At 40.4% G+C, this 21,278-nt stretch overlaps 4 protein-coding genes across 4 annotated transcripts in view; 3 read left to right on the top strand and 1 right to left on the bottom strand.

The window, feature by feature from the left end:
- Positions 1–21,278, bottom strand: part of kdelr2a (KDEL endoplasmic reticulum protein retention receptor 2a) — a 263,345-nt gene that overhangs the window by 94,111 nt on the left and 147,956 nt on the right. The window lies entirely within an intron of this gene.
- On the top strand, positions 2,872–6,119 carry anks4b (ankyrin repeat and sterile alpha motif domain containing 4B). Its single transcript, XM_010773754.1, has 2 exons — positions 2,872–3,109; positions 4,167–6,119. The coding sequence occupies exons 1-2, from the start codon at positions 2,949–2,951 to the stop codon at positions 5,287–5,289; spliced, it is 1,284 nt and encodes a 427-aa protein (XP_010772056.1). The 5' UTR covers positions 2,872–2,948; the 3' UTR covers positions 5,290–6,119.
- LOC104947690 (kelch-like protein diablo) lies at positions 6,523–16,528 on the top strand. The gene is made up of 12 exons (XM_010773755.1): positions 6,523–6,609; positions 6,941–7,225; positions 8,060–8,194; positions 8,278–8,469; positions 9,952–10,095; positions 10,639–10,825; positions 11,467–11,613; positions 11,709–11,837; positions 12,907–13,083; positions 13,193–13,339; positions 13,901–14,066; positions 15,717–16,528. The coding sequence occupies exons 2-12, from the start codon at positions 6,947–6,949 to the stop codon at positions 15,871–15,873; spliced, it is 1,860 nt and encodes a 619-aa protein (XP_010772057.1). The 5' UTR covers positions 6,523–6,609; positions 6,941–6,946; the 3' UTR covers positions 15,874–16,528.
- On the top strand, positions 16,991–19,595 carry LOC104947691 (cytochrome b-c1 complex subunit 2, mitochondrial-like). Its single transcript, XM_010773756.1, has 6 exons — positions 16,991–17,086; positions 18,607–18,702; positions 18,809–18,958; positions 19,119–19,183; positions 19,292–19,348; positions 19,445–19,595. Exons 1-6 carry the CDS (start codon positions 17,054–17,056, stop codon positions 19,575–19,577), a joined length of 534 nt encoding a protein of 177 aa, XP_010772058.1. The 5' UTR covers positions 16,991–17,053; the 3' UTR covers positions 19,578–19,595.

The following is a 21,278-nucleotide window of genomic DNA, read 5'->3' as shown; positions in this document are numbered from 1 at the left end:
TCTGAATCTGGATCATTTACACTTAACATAGCTATAACAGTGTTGGGAGGTGAGTCCTCTAACACAGTCTCGGATTTAGAAAGCATGTTAATGTAAGGACTATTATCATTTATATCAATAACATCTACAACAACTTTCGTGGAATCAGAGAGTCCTCCGCTGTCTACAACTTCAATATCCATTTGATACATCTTCGCCTTTTCATAATCTAAGTCACCGATAAGGATAATTTCACCGGTTTTTATATTTATCTTAAAAAGTTCAGATAAAACACGTTTGTTCGTGGATATAAGATATGATATTTCTCCATTCACACCAATGTCTTTATCAGATGCACTAACAGTCGTTACGCTGGTGCCTTTGGGAGAATGTTCTTGTATTTTTGCTCTATACAGCGGCTTAGCGAATGTAGGTGCGTTGTCATTCACATCTAATACATTTACAAATATCTGCATTGTCCCTGACAACTGCGGCTCTCCTCCATCTATAGCGGTTAACAAAAGTGAAATGTATTCCTGCTTTTCTCTATCTAGAGGCTTCTGTAAAACCATCTCGACCTTTTTACTTCCCCCTGCCTGAATTCCAGGTTTTAATACAAAGTTATCAGTAGGAGTAAGTGAGTATCGCTGTAAGCCATTTATCCCGATGTCAGAATCAACTGCTTTTTCTAATACAAATTTCGATCCTATGACAGCAGACTCACTGATTTCAAATCGTTTTTCTGCATTTGTAAAACTGGGGGTATTATCATTTATGTCGGTGATCTCCACTGTTACACGAAACATTTCCATTGGATTTTCCAGAATTAACTGGAAATGTAAAGCACAAGGCGTCGTCTCTCCGCACAAAGCCTCTCTGTCTATTCTCTCCTGAATGAGAAGGACTCCCCTTTCTTTATTCAGCCCGATGTATTCTACGCTGCCTCCTGTATAGACACGGGCTTTACCGGATTTCAGCCTTTTAAGATCTAAACCTAAATCCTGGGCGATGTTTCCAACGACAGAGCCTTTCGACATTTCTTCGGGGATGGAATAACTGACCTGCCCGATCACGTAGCTGAGGCATAGCAGCGAGAAAAACAACAGTACTCGCCGTCTCATTGTTCTGCCTGGAATCGTTTCCTGCACCGTTAAAACAAATACATCCCAATTCAGTCAATGCCAAAGTAGAAATCAAGAAAAACCGTCCACACTCCAACTTTAGTAGGAAAAACAAAGCATCCAGAAATGTAAATCCTCTCAGGGCTCCATATAAGCGCAGACTGTTTGCTCCGTCTTTCTCCGGTTATGATCCCGTATATACACGAATGGGCAGGACAGACAGAAAATATAAGCTCTAATTCACAACAAGCTTGCCAATAGCGACCCTCTGAGTTGAAAATACAAATTACAACAAGTGATATGAAACAAATGCAGTTAAACTGATTCAGTGGCGGCTCCATAGTATTTTTGTTGGGTTATGGAAGGGCTAACCCATACAGTCGTGGGGCTCAAATCAGTATTTGCAATGTAATTACATACACGCCCTCCTTGACAGTGAAACGCCACGCGTGAGACTTAGCTTATTTCCCCGTCTCAATCCAAATTGAACTGTATGAAATAAAAAGGCACATTTGTCTTGTAGTAAATAAAAAGGACGACCAGGAGCCAATCCTGCAATTTCCCCACAAGTGAAAGAGTTGACATGCTGAAAACCCAACCCCTGCGGGGGTCTGGGGGGATTCTGCCCCAGGAGATTTTTTGAAGTACTAACATAAAATACTTATTTTGGTGCTCCCTTTTGAAGAAAAAAAAATATATATATTACTACACGACATATTTAAAAAAATGAATGCCATTTTAGTTTTTTGTTACTTTGTTCTGAAAGCTGAACCTGCTGCTCCTCACAGAGAGAAGAGGGAAGAGGCTGTGTGAATTACTTTACAATGTGGATAATGGTGGATAGCCCCCATTGTTCTGTGTGTCAAAATTAAAGACAGCCCACACACCTATCAATCATCAAATTAAACTATCAATTACGTGTTGATTTATATCAACACGTAATGTATATAGAGATGTACTACAGCAAAAGTATTCTCCGTCGGGACTTCCTGCAACAACACCACGCCGTTATCTTGATTCTGATTGGCCAGAAGACATTATCAAAGATGTTCTATTGAGAAAACGATCACTACGTGACAAAAGTTTTCAAAACCGTTTCTAGTCTTCGGTATTTCCAGACAAGTGGCTACTGAAATCAATCTTACAGCTGCTGTCTGTGCAATTTATTCCGCGCGAGTTGGCGGACTTTATTTTGCTTACTTACTTAGGTGGGGCTAAGGTGGGGCTAAGCCATTTCTTGGTATGGCTGTAGCTTACCCCAGCCATACCCTGGCGCCGCCACTGGCTATAAAGATCCATACAATGGGAATATTCAATTGAAACTTCTGTACTTTTACTTTGGTTTAAATATGAATGACATGTTTACGGTTTTAAGAGATAACCACACAATGAAAATGATAAAAAAAATCTAAATGTAATGTAAAAAATTATCAAGTATGGTGTTATAATCAAAAAGTCTTCCATATAAAATTGTACTTCAGTATAAAAAAAATGGTTAAGTTAAGTTGTGGAAGTTATATTATTATAAACTATGTTTGTGGGATGATCACTGTACGAACAGTTTTTCTTTAGATAAGAAAATGATTAGGCCATACTGGAAATCTTTGCTGTGACCACACTGTACAATGCATCTTAAACACACCTTAATGATGATCTCAAGCAGCATAACATTATGTGCCTGACAGCAGTGAACTGGACTTTGTTTTTCTTTTATGGCTCTGATCTGCTGATTCGTTGACGCCCAGTGAGCACTTTGTTTGCTCGGTGTGTGCAGTTCAGTCAGTGTGTGCATCTGACAGGAGAGTGGGGGGAAAGTGAAAAAAGAGACGTTTCTGTTCTTGTGAAGAGATGTCTAGGTACCACAAAGCAGCGATTGATGGATACTTGGACCTCTTGAAGGAGGCCACGAGGAAGGACTTGAACTCTACGGATGAGGATGGCATGACTCCCACTTTACTGGCTGCTTTCCACGGACATGTCGATGTTCTTCAGCTCATATGCAGCCGAGAGTAAGCAGGATGCACTCTTCTCTATCATCTAGGAGTAATTTTGCATATATAGCCAGCTTAATCTAATTTATGGTTAATGAAAAGGCTTGGTAAATTGGCTGAATTGTTACATTTTTAGAGAACCATACATTTTAAAGCAATTTCTGCAGAAATGCTTGATGTATTATGCACATTATAACTAAACTAAGATACAGTCAATGTTCAGTGACCACATTGTAGCATGTTGTCCAATAAACTTACAATAATATGTAATTGTATACAGCTAATCAGTTATTTAGGACTGCATCTATGTTTTTTCTTCATGTGTTGGTTTTAAACATGTCTCTGAAGACAATATAACAAGCTAAAACTTAATTCCACTCCCATGAGCTGAGCCAAATGTTTAATCAACCAAAAACCTCCTGTGAAACAAAAGAGCCCTTTATCTGTAACCACAACCCCCCGAATCATTTGTTCAACCTAACAAAACAGAGGCTTCAATCTAGAACAGCATTCTTACTGAAAAAAATATGATTCTGCGACAGCCTATTCAGTAGGGCGTAACACGCACCTCACCCTGCTACGTGGAAAGAAATAATTAAAGCTCTTCTGCTTTGGTCATTGGTTTTTACGACACTGTATTGCAGGAATACAGCAATAAAGACTTTTATGGCTGTGACAATGAGGCACAGCGCAAGAGGACTTTAATTCTTAATAGTTTACCAATTCACTTAGCTGTGTTTGGTATTATGAAGTTATATGTCATCAGTTTTTGTTTGACATGAAAGACGTTAATTCTAACCTTAAATGTAAAGGGTTAGGATATTCATATTTGCTCTCTTGCTAAGAGTCAAATTAGAAGATTGTCTGACACCTGTAGCTGGAGCTTCTTAGCTAACTTAGCTTAGTGTCCAAAGACTGTACAAATATTTTTTTTAAGCTAGCCTTGCTCTGTCCAAAATCTACTTACCAGCTCCTCTAAATGTCACTGATATCCTATGTATATCTCTTTCTAGTCCAACCCATACAAGAGTTGCAGATCATTACTTTAAAATAAATATGTTTTTGTTTCAAACAGAGGAGACCCCAACAAGAGTGACATCTGGGGAAATACACCTCTGCACCACGCTGCTGCTAATGGCCACATGCACATCCTTAGCTTTCTCGTCAACTTCGGTGTTAACCTTTTTGCACTGGACAATGAATCCCACACAGCTATGGACGTTGCTGCTTCTCGCGACCGCATGGACTGCGTGCGCTTCCTAGATGCTGCTTCATCGCAGCAGACCAACCAAAATCCAAAGAAGGTTGTCAATCTAAAGAAAGAGGCCATCAAAGAAGCAGAGAAACGTATAAAACTCTGCGAGAAGGTGAAGAAGAAACACCAGAGCAAGATGGATAAAATGCAACATAGAGCGGATAATACTGGATCTGTCTCAGAGGCCAGCATGGCATCAGCGTTCTCAGAGGGTGGCACCATGTCCGGCATCAACGAGCAGTTCTCCAAGCTGATTTCTGCGGATAAATCCGGGTCCCTCACAGCCAGGGTTAAAGGCACACTCCAGAAGAAGCTCGGTAAAAAAGATAAAGGCACGCTGCAGAGAACAGGAGGGGATGGGAACGTAATTTTCCTGAAACAGGATAGTGCAGCGACTGATCAGCCAGAGTTTCTGGATGTCTTCAACGAGCAGGATGAGAGCATGCTAGACAAGGAAGGCTTTGACGATTATTCTGACGATGAACCAGGCGAAATCAAACAGTCCATCTTCAACCGGCCTGGCCTTGGCGGTCTGATTTTCATGAAGAAGATGGGACTTGATTCAGAAGACATCCCCAGTGGGAACAATGAAAGTTTGGGCTACCTCGTTCAGAACGAGATGTTTGATGCAGAGGAAGATGCTGCTGGATTTGATGGAATTGATGCTGATCTGCCCTGGGATCAGGAAGACCTGGGACTGGATGATAATGAAGATGAGGAGACTTCTCCTTTGGATGGATTCTTGTCTGCCATCTCTTTGCCAGAGTTTGCCCCTGCATTCAGCAGAGAGCACCTAGACCTGGAGGCGCTGATGCTTTGCTCTGATGAAGATCTGAAAGGCATCCGCATCCAGCTGGGTCCCAGGAAGAAGATCCTGGAAGCTGTTGCTCGCAGAAAGAAAGCACTGGAGAGTCCAGGCATCATGACAGACAGCTGCTTGTAATCTCAAACAACACATGAACAGTACATTATAATCCTATTTAAGGCTTAAAGAGAGTGTTTTTTTGTAAATAGAGACAAAAGTTTGATTTTCCAAATACAAGAAAATGTTTTCCTCGAAACTGAATTTTACTGTACTTACCTACAATATCAAGAAAAGCATTGATACATTTGGTTGAGCAAGACAAGAAAATTGTAATACAAATACACAGATGTTTCTCGTGAATCGTTTATTTCCACAAATGACAATCGTTGGACGATGTGCTGTTTTATGTTGTTTTTACTTTTGACTTGAAAATATAATTGTCAAATAAATCAAATATAATAAACAATGTCTCCTAATTAGTGATGGGTAAATATATACATAGATTTGCTTGTGTGTGTCTACTTGTTCCCTGGTTTTGGGAACATAGGTTTGTTCATACAGTCACATTGTGAGGACTCACATTCCATTTTGGACAAAAAAAGTTGGTCCCAATAAAGTATGTTATGACAGTATATTGTGGCCAAAAGAGCATAACTGCAAGTGAACAAAATACAAATAAAGAAAAATAATAGACTAATTTTAAAGTTTGTGTAGAGCCTAAATAATTGGGCTGACCAGGTTTGGATCTTATTGTTCTATAGTTAAAATGCCCCAACCTGATAACTTGAGAAGTTAACCAGAGATGTAACAGGAAGTCAATGATCCAGGGAATTATTTTTTGAAAAAAAAGATCTGATGAACCCACTTAGCAACCAAATAGCCAGCGAACACAGTATGTTGGGTAAAAAATATAGTTATTGGACTCTAAATAATTCCTTGCATTGTTCCATGTGTGCTTGATGTATAAACAACTAATATAAGGTAAAGCAAAATGCATAATTAATAAAAAATAAAAAACAGTTTGTATTACTTATTTTGTGTTTATTAGTTTCGGTGTCTTATTCTTTAAACATGCTGCATGTATATAGAGGCCTATGTGGAATCTACTACAAGTCTGGATAATAAAAAAGGTTTTGAATAATTTAATGTTTTCATTTATACACTCAGTTTTGATATTATGACTAGTTTTACACAATGTAAGATGATCCTTCTAGTCTTAAAGTAACGTATGGCATATAATAGTAAAACAAATGCATTAAAGACTTTGGTGCAAACATTACACTTTTTTCTCGGCTTGGGAATTTACACAAAGCCGGAAGTACTTGGGGGTGATTGCTCTTGTGCTGTGGGGCAGGACTTCCGGGGAGAGGTTTTAAAGCCCTGTCGTTACCGTTTGACGGTAGTGTGTGACTGCAGAGGGTGGGCTCGTACTGTTGTGGTCACGATCGTGTCTAACAGGTATTATAATTTACAACTGCTGAATGCTTTATATCCCCTGCCTGTGCCTTGTATGTATTCTGCTGAAACGAAGGATATCATATCACTAGAGAGAGATATCGGCTATGATTCGCTAAACCTAATTAGTCCGCTAACTAACAGGTAATCTCAGGTCCTCTCTCCGTCGTGTTGCTTCTCCTGCGACTTTTACACATGGCAATTTTGAACAGCAATTAACTTACTGAAAATAAGTGTTGACCGGCTAATCTTTAAACTGTCGGTTTTATCTAAAACGTGAATTGACAGTCAAGGTGTTCCAACTGTGCTGTCTGTTTGTCTCCCCACTACAAAGTGAGAAATGGCTGAAATAATCGCCGTCCACGCCGTGTTGCCCTCGCCGTCCACTATAAACGGCACCTTCCCGATCCAGGAGGACACAGCTGCAGCCGCCCCCCCGGCCTCGGTGAGCAGCGAGGAGGACTACCTGTTTGTGGAGGCCAGGCACCCCAACACCGTCCTGCAGGGCCTCAACAGCCTGAGGCTCAACAACGCCTTTTGTGATGTGACCCTGTGCTGCGGAGGCAAGGAGTTCCCCTGCCATCGCATTGTGCTGGCCTCCTTTAGCTCTTACTTCCAGGTAAACACAGCTCTCCGTCACCACAGTCATGGCAGTGACACACTCAATCAATCACTCCATCAATCACTCAATTTCTGTTAAAGTGAAGATACCCAATACACTTGACAATTACGAAGATTGCATGGAATGTGATGCATCATACAGTGCATACAAGTAAACAAAAAAAAGTGACAAAAAATGCAATGTCAATGGGATAGATCGGATTCTTTGAAGTGTAGTTGGATGAGGTTCTTATGTGAGTAGATGGACAAGAGGACCAGCACAGAAGTACTACAGAATAACAGTGTAGTGCTGTGGACAAAAAATCCCTCCCAAAAAGGTTTATGTATTATAATTTAAATATTTTCACAGCTCTACCTTGCTGTCAGACAGCCCTTTCCGACAGAGATCTGAAGCAACTGAAGGAATGACCAGCATCAAGAGAGTGACAGTTTACAGTATGGCTTTATTAGCCCATGGCCTTGTAGCATGGCCTTGTAACCACTACGGATAGGCCAACATGTTATATGGTAAAACGTTCTAGTTTTTGTCACGTTTCTAGCTTCATAATGTTGGACTACTGAAACTAAACAGTTCTAGTATCAGAATTGGACAGACCAGAGAAAAGGACATTGCAATGATCAAGCCTGGAAGATATAAATGCATGGATTACGGTTTCATTACAATGATTCAATACATCTAGCTTTGGCAATATTAGTCTAAAAAAACATTCAATGTTAATAGTCAAGTTCTCCCACATTTCTTTGGACCAACAACTCAAGGAGTCCAGATGTTCATACGCTACAAATTCATGTAAACAGTTTGGATTTTTGGGTGTTTCCTCCATCTCTCCAGGCAATGTTTTCCACTGACCTGATAGAGTCCAAACAGGAACGTGTTGCCATTAATGGAGTTGAGCCTCAGATGATTGGCATGCTGGTGAGCTACGCCTACACCTCAGAGGTCTACATTTCTAAAGCAAATGTGCAGGTAAAGTACCAGCCATTCTTTCTTCTTCACTGGCGCCCTTCCTCTAAATAATCTGTCCTGAAAAACAACAACATTTGTTCCAGGCTCTGCTGGCAGCAGCCAACCTGTTGGACGTGATGGCCGTCCGAGAGGCCTGTTGTCGCTTTATGGAGTGTCAGATGGACGAGATGAACTGTGTGGGGATTCACTGCTTCGCCGAGGCCCATTCTTGTAAGGTGTTGGAAAAACGCAGCATGGAGTACATTCATGAGCAATTCAGCAGCGTTTCTCAGCAGGTGAGAAACGCTGATCAAACCTTTTCAGTCTACATGCTGATACCTGGGGCTTGGGTATTTGCTGTGTTTAGTTAATAAGCATGTATGGAAGTGAATGGGAGTGTTCTTTAACATGGAAGGCAACATCAGGTTTGAACTAAATATTGCTTTCAAAACTTAAAAAAAAAAAATGTATCGTTCTAACTTTACTGAATAGTTTTTCACTTAAGTCAAAGTAAACTTTAATGTCAATCTTTCAGTTTGTGTGTACAGACGGAGAGATCGAAATGACGTTTCCAACAATCCCGAATACAAAAATACAATTATACAATACACAGATATGTATACAAATTAGGGCTGTCCCGAATACCATTTTTCGGGCTCCGGATATTCAGTAGTAATCAGCAGCGAATATTCTAATATTCGTTCCGCGCGGCAGTGAACCGCTTTGACGCGTGTATTTCGGTTTATTCACGGCATTCTTTTTGTTATTCTACAGTATTGTTGTTTTATAGTTATTTGTTAATATATACAACCCAATTTGTGTTCTTTGAAATTGAAAAGGATATTGCATTGTGTATGTTACTTTCGTTGCAGTTGTATGTCTTAAGGGTAATTTGGCTTGGCTTTCTATTTTGTATGGACATGCTTTTATTTTGAAGGAAAGTTAGCGCAGTTGACAGGAAGTTGTTGTTGCTATGGAAACAACGTGACGGAGATTAATGGAGAAAAAATAATATCTACATATAAAGACGGAGAAAGTAAACTATAACGTTTATGGTTAAGTGTTAGCACTCCCTGAAGAGGCACAAGCTCTTACTTTGATATTGGAGATTTCAATACATTAAAAAAAATAACGAAACCGAAATAGTTCTCCAACGAACGAATATTCGGATATTCGGGTACAGCCCTAATACAAATATGTATATCCTATATACACAATCAACGGACCCATTTACACATATGCACACATTAAGATAAAAAACAATCAATAGATAAAAAAATAACAGTCACTTCAATTTCAATATCAATATCTTTGGGAATGTACATTAGTGCAAGATTGTCCATAGAATGTGCATTTATTGCAAGATTGTCCATAGCAGCGTAAATAAAAGTGTCTGGTGCTGGATTTGAGTGTGCACGGGGAGTTATAGTTCAGTGGGGAGAGGGAGGAGAGAGAGCCTATTAAATTGAGCACCAGCAACTATGTAAAAAAAATCCTCAACTGGAATTAAAATACATGTATAAAATTCTACTGCTTATTGGGAATTTGATATTCTTTAGGTTTTGCATTTATTGGCAGACTTAACAAGCAATCAAGAGGCAAAGTTACAGACTAAGAAATTGCGAGGGACATTTCTTCACTAATTGTATAGATAACAAGTTTACATGATTTAATGGAGAAAATGATTGTTAGTTAAATCCATTGATATTTTGTCCTAATACAAAACGGGTTAAGATTTATTTTTTTCACAGTTTCATGTGTCGTTTTTTTCCCACTAGGAGGAGTTCCTGTCTCTGTGTGTGGACAAACTGACAGAAATAATCGCCAGTGATTATCTCAATGTGCCTAAAGAGGAGCTGGTGTTTGAGGCCGCCATGTCCTGGTTGAACAAATGTGCCACTCGAAAACAGAGCTTTGAAAAGGTTAGTTTACACAATCTCCGATAGAGGAATGCCTGTATAATGTTTTATTGTTCATGTATATATTGAGCAGTAGGCATCTCTTTATTTGGTGAGTCACAGTGCTGAGCAGCTGTTAGTCTTTAAGACATTCATAAATGAAGGATGACATGCCACCTCTGGAGAACGCTGTCTGCTGTCATTGTTGCCTTCTTTTCCTTTGACGTATTTTGCACTCTTTGTTTTACCATGCTGGAGATGAAAACAGATATACTTAATAATTTCCAAACATTACATTCTACAGAAGGTCGAAAGAAACCATCAAAGGAAACCTGTGAGGAGTGCTCAAGCTGAGCTATGTCTCTAAAAGTATAAATTAAACTGTTCGTGCTGTCATGAGGGGTTATGTACTGTACCAGACTAATAATTTTCTAACATCTTATCCGGTGAGTGTGCTTAGCTAAAGAGTTCCTGGCTTCATTTTTAACTCCTGTGACTTTCCAACCAGCAGTGATAACCGTCACAGTGGCAGTTCCTTAGAGTTCTTTTTCTAATCCTTCCTCAAAGGTCCTCGAACACATCCGCCTGTCTCTCATCAGCCCATACTACCTCCACGATGTGATCGAGTCTCTGGATGTGGTGAAGGAGAACCAGGCCTGCCAGAAGCTCATCTCCGAGGCCAAGGACTACCTGCTGCTGAAAGACCGCCGCGGAGAGCTCTACTGTCCCCGAGCGAGGCCGCGCAGGTCCACAGGTACACACGTTCACTTTCTATAGCTATTCCTGAAAAAATATCACAGATCATATAAGTGACTGTGACATACTTTGAATCTTATCGACTCATCTGCAATTCCAGAAAATGGTCCAGCACGGCTGGACCATTGTGGGATTACTATGGGATATTTGACAGCTTTTGCATCTGGTTTCAGAAATTCTCTCTGTTAGGTGCTCACAAACTTCTACATCTGACATGATTAGTGGATTGATCGATCAGTCAATCAAGGTTTATCAGCAACTATTGTAATCATTGATTTAATAGTCATGTTTAAAGCAAAAATGCCACAAATTCATAGGTTCCAGCTTCTCAAAAGTAAATATTTGCTGGATTTAATTAAACCAAATATGTTTGGGTTTGGCGGCATCATAAAAAAAACTAAACATTTAGATCTGTCAATTTGCACAGAAATTGTAGAAATTGTGAGGCAGTCTATGGACCAAAAAAGAATTGACCAAACGGATTAAGATATTGTATGATTTAAAATAATCCCAACAACAGTCACAGCCCCGTATACGACCACATTGTATCCTACAGGGATTAGATGAATATCTATCCAAAGGCAAGCGTGCCTCGGCTCACGTCTCTCTGTTCTTCTACTACTGTTACCACGGCAACAGGGACAGCTGAAGTCATAGTGACAGTTGGCGGGGAGGACGACAAGCTGGTGCTGCGCAGCGTGGAGAGCTTCGATCCTCTGACCAATCATTGGAAGAATCTGGCCTGCCTGCCCTTCGCTGTGAGCAAACACGGGCTGGTCGTGTCCGGTGAGATCAATTCAAAACTCCATATTGTGTCCCCCTCTCTCTGAAATGAGCAGCAGCTAAGTGACACGTCTTTTTCCTCCGCTCCTCCTCTGCAGACTCCACTCTGTATTTGGCAGGAGGAGAGTTTCCTGACGGCTCAGCCAGCAGGGAGATGTGGCGCTACGACCCCTGCTTCGACTCCTGGATGGAGATGGCTCCCATGAATGTTGCTCGCTCTGAGTTAGGTGAGGCACTCTCACTACAACAACACATAGGACCTGATAAGGCCTTTCAGTGATTTAAACTCATTTATAACATTACATTGCATTTAGCTGATGCTTTTATCCAAAGCGACTTACAATAAGTACATTCGAACAGGAAGATACAACCTTGAAGAAAACAGAATCATATAAGTAAATCAGGTTTCATAGAAACAAATATTTCAAGTGTTACTCAACTGGCTTTAGATAAGCCAGCCCTTTATTAGTATATAAGTGCTTTGTTAGCAGTTCTTTGTTAGTAATTCTATCGCTCAAAGTGGAGTCGAAAGAGATGAGTTTTCAGTCTGCGCCGGAAGATGTGCAATCTATCTGATAAGATGTCATAAATCTGTCTGTTGGCTAATAATCTTTGATTATAGCCAAGTTTTAGTTGAAAGAGTAGAATAGGGTAACGTTCATATTTGAACTATTAACCAATGGCTCCTTTTGTGGCTCTTTTACTGTCTCTTTATTTAAGAATTTCATTTCAGTTCCAAACTTCTAAATACATCACACAAAGTAAACCCCTTCCCCCTTCCCTATCTTCCTCTCAAATCTCACCACTACTTTCAGCCTGTCACTCTATCACCTGTGTATAACGTGAGAACGCCAGCTTTGCATTTTGTGTACAAGTGTTGTATTGAGTGTGTATGTCGAGTATGGAAAATGTTACCAGACTTGGAACCACTGTGGGATGCTGTTACCTAGACTCTCTGTGAACAATCTACACCTCCTTCTCTTTTCCTCTGCCAGCACATTAAACACGACACTGAGGTGCGGTATGGCTGCAGATCATATACTCTGCCTCCAAGGCACTAAAAGTTGGCCCCATTTGAATAGATATGTAACACAGTCGATAGAGTTCGGAACCCAACCCTAAAAGATAATAATTGCTTTTTACCGTGTAGAAACAGACTACACACATACATTTTGTTTCCGTTGCTGAGCCAGGACACATCGAAGCTCTTAGCTAAGTTAACTCTAACATGTGGGGGTAAATATCTGTTATGTTTAGATAAAATCAGTTTACTGATTTGGTTAATCTTGCCCTCAGGCCTGGTGATGCTGGATGGCTTTGTGTATGCAGTGGGGGGGTGGGAGGGGGGGTCCCGCATGGACTCTGTGGAGTGCTACAACCCTCACACCAACTCCTGGCAGTTCACAGAGTCAGTGAAGATGGCCGTCACAAGCCCCGCTGTGGTGGCACTGGACGGACTGCTCTACGTTACTGGTAGGAAACACAGGCTACACATGTGAACGTTTTTCCTGAGGTTGTGCTTTCTGACTAAAATATTTGCTGTTTTACCACTTATTATGCTTGTGTCAACCTGTCCTGGTAGGTGGAGCCGTTCTAGAGGATGGTGACGGCACAGACTTCGCTCAGGTGTACAACCCTAAACGCTCGATGTGGACCGAGGTTGCCTCCATGCAGATCGCCCGCTCCGGTTCAGCTGCTTGCACACTCAAAGGAAAGATTTATGTTATAGGTATGTAACTCTCTTTACAGCAGCTATTCCCCACCATTGTGCCTCAGAGCATTATTTAGTGAGAGTGCAACATTTAATACAAAATAAAATGTTGATAAAATACAAAGCAAGTTTTTGGATAAATGTGCGCAATAAGAAGTTATTTCGACACACTAACATGTAATTCCTATGTTGGCCGCTGTTTACATCTGATGTACTATAAAATGATATATTTTTTAGAAACTAAAACATCATGAGGGAGATGACTCTCGGCACTAAGCAAAGTACAAAGTATGTGGTAATGAAATATGAGCTTGAATAATTTACATTTATATTTAGATAATTTATTTAAATCATTACTGCTAACAGTGGTGGCAAGACATTTTCAGCCCAGATTATTTTTTCTCTTTTTTGTCAGGTTACATATTTTTGTTTGGCTGTAACGTTTAAACAATCAGAAATGGGCACTAATTTACAAAAGTTACAATCTTCTTTTATAGCACCCGACAAAAACACAGCAAGACCTTTTTATATACATTGAAATCAAACAAGATCATGACGATCTCTTGTTTATTCTCACAGGAGGATGGCACGCCTCAACAGAGAACACAGATAAGGTGGAGTGTTACAATCCAAAGACCAACAAGTGGACCATGTGCGCTCCAATGAAAGAACGACGGTACCGGCCCGGGGCGGCAGTGGTGGATGGAAAGATTTACGTCCTGGGAGGAGAAGAGGGCTGGGACAGGTGAGGGGCTCATCTGGAACATTTTGAAAAGTTGCTTGTCAATGCAGGGCTCAACAGTAACGGTTGCCAGGTTGCCATTGGCAACCATTCAGAAAACATGTCAACCACTTCTTGGCCTTTGGTTGCCATCCGTGGCAACCAGTTTTTAACATAAAGAAATAAGGACAGCAAAATGTGCACCCCAAAATAGATAAATGTTAAATATCTGTTGTATTAAGAGTGATATTTAATTATTGTTGTGACCAGTCGGAACCTGATACTTAAGTTGCACGTGCATTGGTGTGATTACGGAGCCAGACAGCGATGTACGTTTACTCGCGTGCGCGGTGCACCGTGTGTTTGTTTTACAAAAAATGGCGAAGCAAATTAAGTTGTTTGACTATGGGGTAAAAAGTTCGGCCAACCCGTCAACATCTCAAACGAATGTTCAAAGTGATTCAACTGATAAAGCGCAAGATGAACCCGAACGAAAAGCAAAGAGGAAATGGGTAAAGTCTTGGGAGGCGAAACATTCCGCTTCGTTGTCCATCCACTTCCGGTAAAAGTTCCTTCAAAATAAGAGTCCCGATCTTATTACTACCAAAATAAAAGTGCAAAACGTATATATAATCACTTCTATAAAAAGGTAACGCATTTTAAATATAGTTACAATATTTAAAGGTAATTTACAGCATTACTAATTAATATCTAATTCTTAACTGTGAATGGTTTTCATGTATTTAACATTATAAATGTATTAGTCTGGCCAATCCAAGACTTCAATGCCGAAGGACCAATGGATCTATGGTGGGGGTCAGCACAAAGGTCAAGAAAACCCACATTTGAAAGGGAGACAACGGATGATGAAACTATTGACTTGCTCAATTCATTTGTGAGGGATCTGTGAAGAACATGACAACAGCTGCACTACTGGTATTTAGTATACCAGCAATTGAGGGGTGGACAAGTTTCCTACCACTTAGGTTTCAAATAATTGTGTTAATTACTTATTGTAAAGCATTTGAACACTATTTTGTGTCACATGTTCATTATTAAGTTGATGTATAACTGTATAGTATCTTAATTATTTAAAATAGGTGACAAAAAATGGCAACTGTATTTTCAGTTTTGGCAACCAAAAGCTGATGCCTGGTTGCCAGCCTGGCAACCACTTTTAAAAGTTAGCGTTGAGCCCTGCAATTTAATGTCATCTGATCCCAGCAGGAACTTCTGCATGAGTCCAGGACTTGACAATAAATTAGGGCTTAACAGTTGATGATAATTGAATGTTATCACCATCACAAGATGGACTATTGCAATATTCAAATCCGAGGAAGGCAAATATGTGAAAAATTCCATTAATTAGTTTTTTAAACTCTGTTTTTAAGAAGATCCTCATGAAAAACATTACAGCACGATCATTTAAAATGTATAAATGAAATAATAATAATGATGCAAAAATTATTATTTTCTTCCATTATCATGAGGCGTATCACAATATCAGCCGCAATAATCCCAGTAAGATATTGTATTTATTTATAAAAAGCAATGAACTGCTCTTATGCAGTTGGAATTTAAAGAGGAATGTGAAGTGGCTTTTTTTTCTTGCATTAAAACCAAAAGACATTTACAGCCTTCCTACTCCTAATGCTCCTTCCCCTGTACATGCAGATATCACGACACGATCGAGAGGTACTGTGATGAGACGGACGCGTGGGAGATCGTCGGGGAGATGCCCACCAGTCGCAGCTGGCTCAGCTGTGTGTCTCTCCAGCTCAGGAAGGACATCCACATGTGCTGCTTACCCGGGACGCCAAACGACATTTGAGCGACAGTGTCTGAATCTTTCGTGGTTGTTCATTGCACCCTCATTAGGGGACAGTGCCCTACAAAGCTCAGAGCTGTGGAGAGCAGCTGACTGAGATGGGATGCCGGGATCTGGCACGGCGCTGATTGAGCTGTTACCGGCGGCAAAGAGTAGTCGGTTTTGATCGACGTCTGCTTGTGGAATGAGTCACAATTGTGTCCCATTTTTGCCTTGATGACAAAAGACATATGGTCCACGGATATTAAGTTACTGATTGACGATCGAGTCAGCAGTCTGATCTGGCTCTCTGTATGATGTATGTTTACGGTACTGTTTTGATGGCCGAACACCTCAAATCTGTGAAAAGCCAACATAGTGTATTTTTGTACTGTTATAACGATGTGATGTATTTATTGGGGTGTGATTAGCTGTGAGAAAGATAGTTAAAAAAATGTAAACATTTCACAAAAGATTCTCTATGGGCCAAATAATCTTTCTGTGAATATTTCTTAAGGTCACCCGTGAAAAAGTTGTCTATACGTGAGCTGTGTTTTTGTAAGTAATGCTTTGTAAGTTCTGAATGATGGTCTTTACTACCTGTAATATGTTTCTATTTTTGTAATGTGTGTCGTAGTGACTTTTAATGGAGTGGGTTCTAATAAATAGTTTAAATTATTTATTCAGAGTGCAATTTTATTTTGTTATTTCAGAAACGGCCTTAAACAACTTAAAACGTTTTGCATATGTGTATATTTAAGCAAAGCCAGTGGAAAATGTCCACTAAAGTAAAGAGATATTAGACCAAGCTACGTATTGTTTTTATTTATTGCATTTTATTTTGACTCAATTTGAAGCCCTGATATATGAAAGGCTACTTCATAATTTATCTTTTATTGTTCAAGCTTCACTAACGTCATTTAAAATCTCATACTCATTTTTCTTGGCAGTAATGGGACTCCCTCCTAAACTAGACATAATTAGGGAAAACATCTTAGAATGAATATATGTATGTACACTATCAATTTATTTATCGACCACACAACTACGTTTATAATAGTTTTGGTAACTTTGAACCTCCTGCAAAAGTTTATCTTGAAGTCCTATATAATCTTTGATCGTCTGCTAGCTACAGTGGATTCTGGGTAATACGACGCCATCCGCCATATCTGTCTTTCTGTACCGGTTGAAGGAGACCGGAGTCATGAGAGGAATCCGATCCCTCCACAATATCCCCGTGAGTCCCGTTTTTCTCAGTTTGATATAAGCCGTGTAACCGTTAGGAGTTCAACTCGTTGTGATTCTGGAGCTGCTTGAGAGGGGAATTAAGCTCCAGTTAGCCTGCTGGCTAGTTAGCTTGCTAGGTGGCTAGCTAATGCAGGTTTATCTAACGTTAGGCTTGTTTTCATGGTTTCATTATCACACCCTGAAGTCAGTCACATGTACAGAAAGCCCTGTTAAACGTTACGTTTCCAGTAAAACAGTTTATTAAATACTTATAGCTGTGTAGCTTGTTTTTGGTTAGCTTCCTGCAACCTGAAGGTCATGTCAGAAGCCAGGTAAGGTTTTCCCAAATATTTTGGTTGATGTGTCTCCAAACGAAAAACACCCCTTAATGTGGTCATAGCTGAGTGACAACCAGATATTTTACGGCCACAGGCTTTGTTTAAACTTTACAGGAAACATGTGTAATGTTATTTGTGTTTATACTGTAATGTTAGTAAAGTTACACGGGTTATTTCGGGACAACCTAACATTACACTGACACACCAGCTCTGCTTTATGACAGGCTGTCAGTGCATGACAAGCCAGAGGTGGAAACTATCATTACTTATTTGTGCCCAATACAATTGTTCAAGTCTTTTAGGCTTTTTCATGCTGTATTTGATCTTTGGGCACATGGTACTACTTAAAAATATGTTTTATTATATATAAAACAACACGGAGGAGGTCCCATACACAAAGGCTAATTATAGTACACAAATGGCTGTTTCTCAAAAACTACATTGGGCATGTTGAATATCAAAGGTCTGCAAACATGCACACAGAATACAAATATTGCATTTGAAATACATCTTAAAAACACAATGTTTTTCCTGACTTAGACAATGTGTAATAAAAAACAAGTTTAATCATCAAACTTGATAATACTACAAATATCTTCATATAGTACATAAACCTGTTGCTTACCTGTTAGTGATATGATCCGACCCCTCAGATTTACTTTGGAGGAGGGGCAGGGAAACACAAATGTATCTCTTAAGCCCTCATGTACTTGTATCAGAGGTTGATAGGTGACGGCTGCTGTAAGGAAACATTAGAGGTCATATTACTCTTTGTGGGCAAAAGGGATAGTCCAGATTGTCTGATAGGGGATCCTATCCATAGTCAGTGTATTACTAACAGTAAATATCGCTCCAGTTTTTAGAAACATACCAGCTCCTGGGCTGTGGACTGGGGCCTAAGCGAAAAATATTTTAGCCACCTTAAGGCTGGTTTAATTTGTTGCTATATTTAGTTTATTTTGACAGCTTTACCTCGCTGTCAGACAGTCCCTTTCCAATGCTAATGCTGTCAGTAAAGACAACTCATCTTTAGGTTTCACAGGATAAATGATTGCCAGTCGTTGGTTAAACTTATTTTTCTTTAATCCTTATGTTGAGTCTGTACCCCTTTTTAACTGAAAAAAAAGTCAAGAGCAGTGAAAGAAAACAAGATGCTTGCTTGTGTTAAATCGTGTGTCTCTTCTTCCTACAGAAACGCTGCTATGCGGCTGCCAGGAGGAGTCCAGCTCTCACTGAACCCCTCGCTCTGCCGTCCTTAGCTAAACCTCTCCCTCCCCAACATTTCCAGGTAGGCACTGCTCACATATAAATACCCATATCTGTTTCAGCCTACAATCACGCTGGACATTGTTTGATTTTTAGGTTCGCAGTAACAATTGTTGTTGCTGCTTCAGGTGTCTAAACTTCCCAACGGTCTGGTGATAGCATCGCTGGAGAGCAACTCCCCGCTGTCCAGTGTCGGTGTGTTTGTGAAAGCTGGGAGTCGCTATGAGACTGTGGAGAACCAGGGCGTCTCTCATGTGCTGCGACTGGCAGCAAACCTGGTAACTTGTGATTGTGTGTTCTGTAGCTGCTTACTGTGTACTTCACCTGAGTAAATGTACTTTGATAAGCAGTATCTCAGCCATTGGACTGTTATATCTTAACCTGTTTTTCACCCACATGCTGTAAAAAGTTGTTGAAATACTTTGTGTTGTGTTTTAGACCACTAAGGGTGCATCTGCCTTCAAGATCTGTCGTGGTTTGGAGGCACTGGGGGGCAGCCTGAGGTCAGTGATGGTACTCTGCACATGCACACACTGACAGTCTAAAAATAAATACCAGTGTTACCTTATAGCCCCATTGATACATCTGTGTTGTCACCTGTTTACTTTCAGTGTGACATCATCAAGGGAGACCACCGTCTACACGGCAGGATGCATGAGAGACAACATGTAAGTGCTGCTTTCTTTATGTCGAGCCTTTAATGCTGCTCTACTCCCATGCTGATGACTATGTAAGTGTTAACATGACTGTATCTGTGTGTGCAGAGATTCATTATTTGAGTATCTGGTCAACGTGATCACAGCTCAGGACTTTCGGCCGTGGGAGGTGTCCGGACTGACGTCAAGAGTGAAGATCGACAAGGCTCTGGCTCAGCAGTGTCCTCAGATAGGTCGGTAGCAACAGTTCAGCTCTGAACATCCTGCTTTCTCACTGTGGTAATGGAGTTGAGTCGAAGGAGAGCAATTGTACGCAAAGGACTTTAGGTTCAAGGCTATCAGAAACATTTGGTAAAAGGTAACGCCTGCACACTTAGTCCATGCCACCAGCGTTCTTTAAAGAGCAACTTCCAGGTTAAAGACACCTGTGAATAAATGTGTAGGAAAATGATGAATACACTAGTTTTCAAAAAAATATACAGAAATATACACTACAGTGACATCTGGCGTCGTTTTTGTAAGAAATGTTCACTTCCACATAAAAAACCCTCGGCACGTGACCTCCCGCGTATGACGTAACACGGGGGACACAAGGGGGAGAGCGGCAGGTGTAACGTATTAATAAACATGGATCCCAATGCTAGTTTCGACACAGAAGACACAGAAGAAGTTGAACATGAATATTCGAATGCATATGAGGGACCACAACCTTATAATTATGAGCCTGCTAGGCGTCCAAGAGACCAGGAGCAGCCAAGGATTAGAAGAAATAACGGCCATCGGAGAGAAATTGAGCTGTGGTGTGAGGAGAACCAGTGGAGAACTGGGCAGCTATCTTGGTGAGTGACCGGCGTTAGCTACAGAATGTTAGCTAACGTCACATCACAACATTGTAAAGTTAGCTATCATATATCAGGCTATAACTAAAGTAGCATTGATAATATAGTAACGTTACTGGCAGGACTGTTGATACTGATCCATAACAGAAACGAATGCGCAAGTATCAGCCGTATCTCGCGTTACCTAATGCAACTCCACACTACGGTGCTGTGTACCGGAGGGGAGATGCGAGCAGCGAAGGAGCGGAAGAGATGTAATACGGTTCCTGATAAACGTTTGTTTGTAGGTGCTTGTNGATAAAATGCGTTCACTAGTAGATATCAAATATGACACTTCTCTGTTTGACCAAAGGCACCAGCGTAACGACTGTTAGTGCATCTGATAAAGACATCGGCTCAAACAGAGAAGTGTCATATTTGATATCTACTAGTGAACGCATTTTATCTGAACTATTTAAAATGGATTCAAAAACAGGAGAAATTGTCCTAATCGGAAACATTGATTATGAAAAGGCGAAAATATATGAAATGGATGTTGAGGTTGTAGACAGCGGAGGACTCTCTGATTCCACAAAAGTTATAGTAGATGTTATTGATATAAATGATAATAATCCCTTCATTACCATGCTTTCTAAATCAGAGTCCGTATTAGAGGACTCACCTCCTAACACTGTTATAGCTATGTTAAGTGTAAATGATCCAGATTCAGAGAATAATGGAGAGGTAGAGTGTAATATAGATGGTAGCATTCCCTTCAAAATACTATCTACGTTAAATGGCTTTTACACTTTAGTTACAGAGGTCACTTTAGACAGAGAGATAGCTTCTCAGTTTAATATAACAGTGACCTGCTCTGATGAGGGAGTGCCCTCCCTCTCCAGCAGCGTCACTCTCACCTTACAGATCTCTGATGTGAATGATAACGCGCCTGTCTTTGAGAGCAGCTCATATGAGGCCTACATTGTAGAAAACAACACACCAGGCCTCTCTATATTCACAGTGAGAGCCAGAGACGCTGACTGGAACCAGAATGCCCGCCTTTCTACATCCTGGAGACTCTCTGCTAACGGAGTGGCAGTCTCCTCATCGTGTCCTATTAGTGC

Source organism: Notothenia coriiceps, unplaced genomic scaffold (assembly GCF_000735185.1).
Source record: "Notothenia coriiceps isolate Sejong01 unplaced genomic scaffold, NC01 NC01_scaffold00012941, whole genome shotgun sequence".
NCBI lineage: Eukaryota > Metazoa > Chordata > Actinopteri > Perciformes > Nototheniidae > Notothenia > Notothenia coriiceps.
The sequence above is the reverse complement of the archived record's forward strand: the minus strand, read 5'-3'. Positions and strand labels throughout refer to the sequence as shown.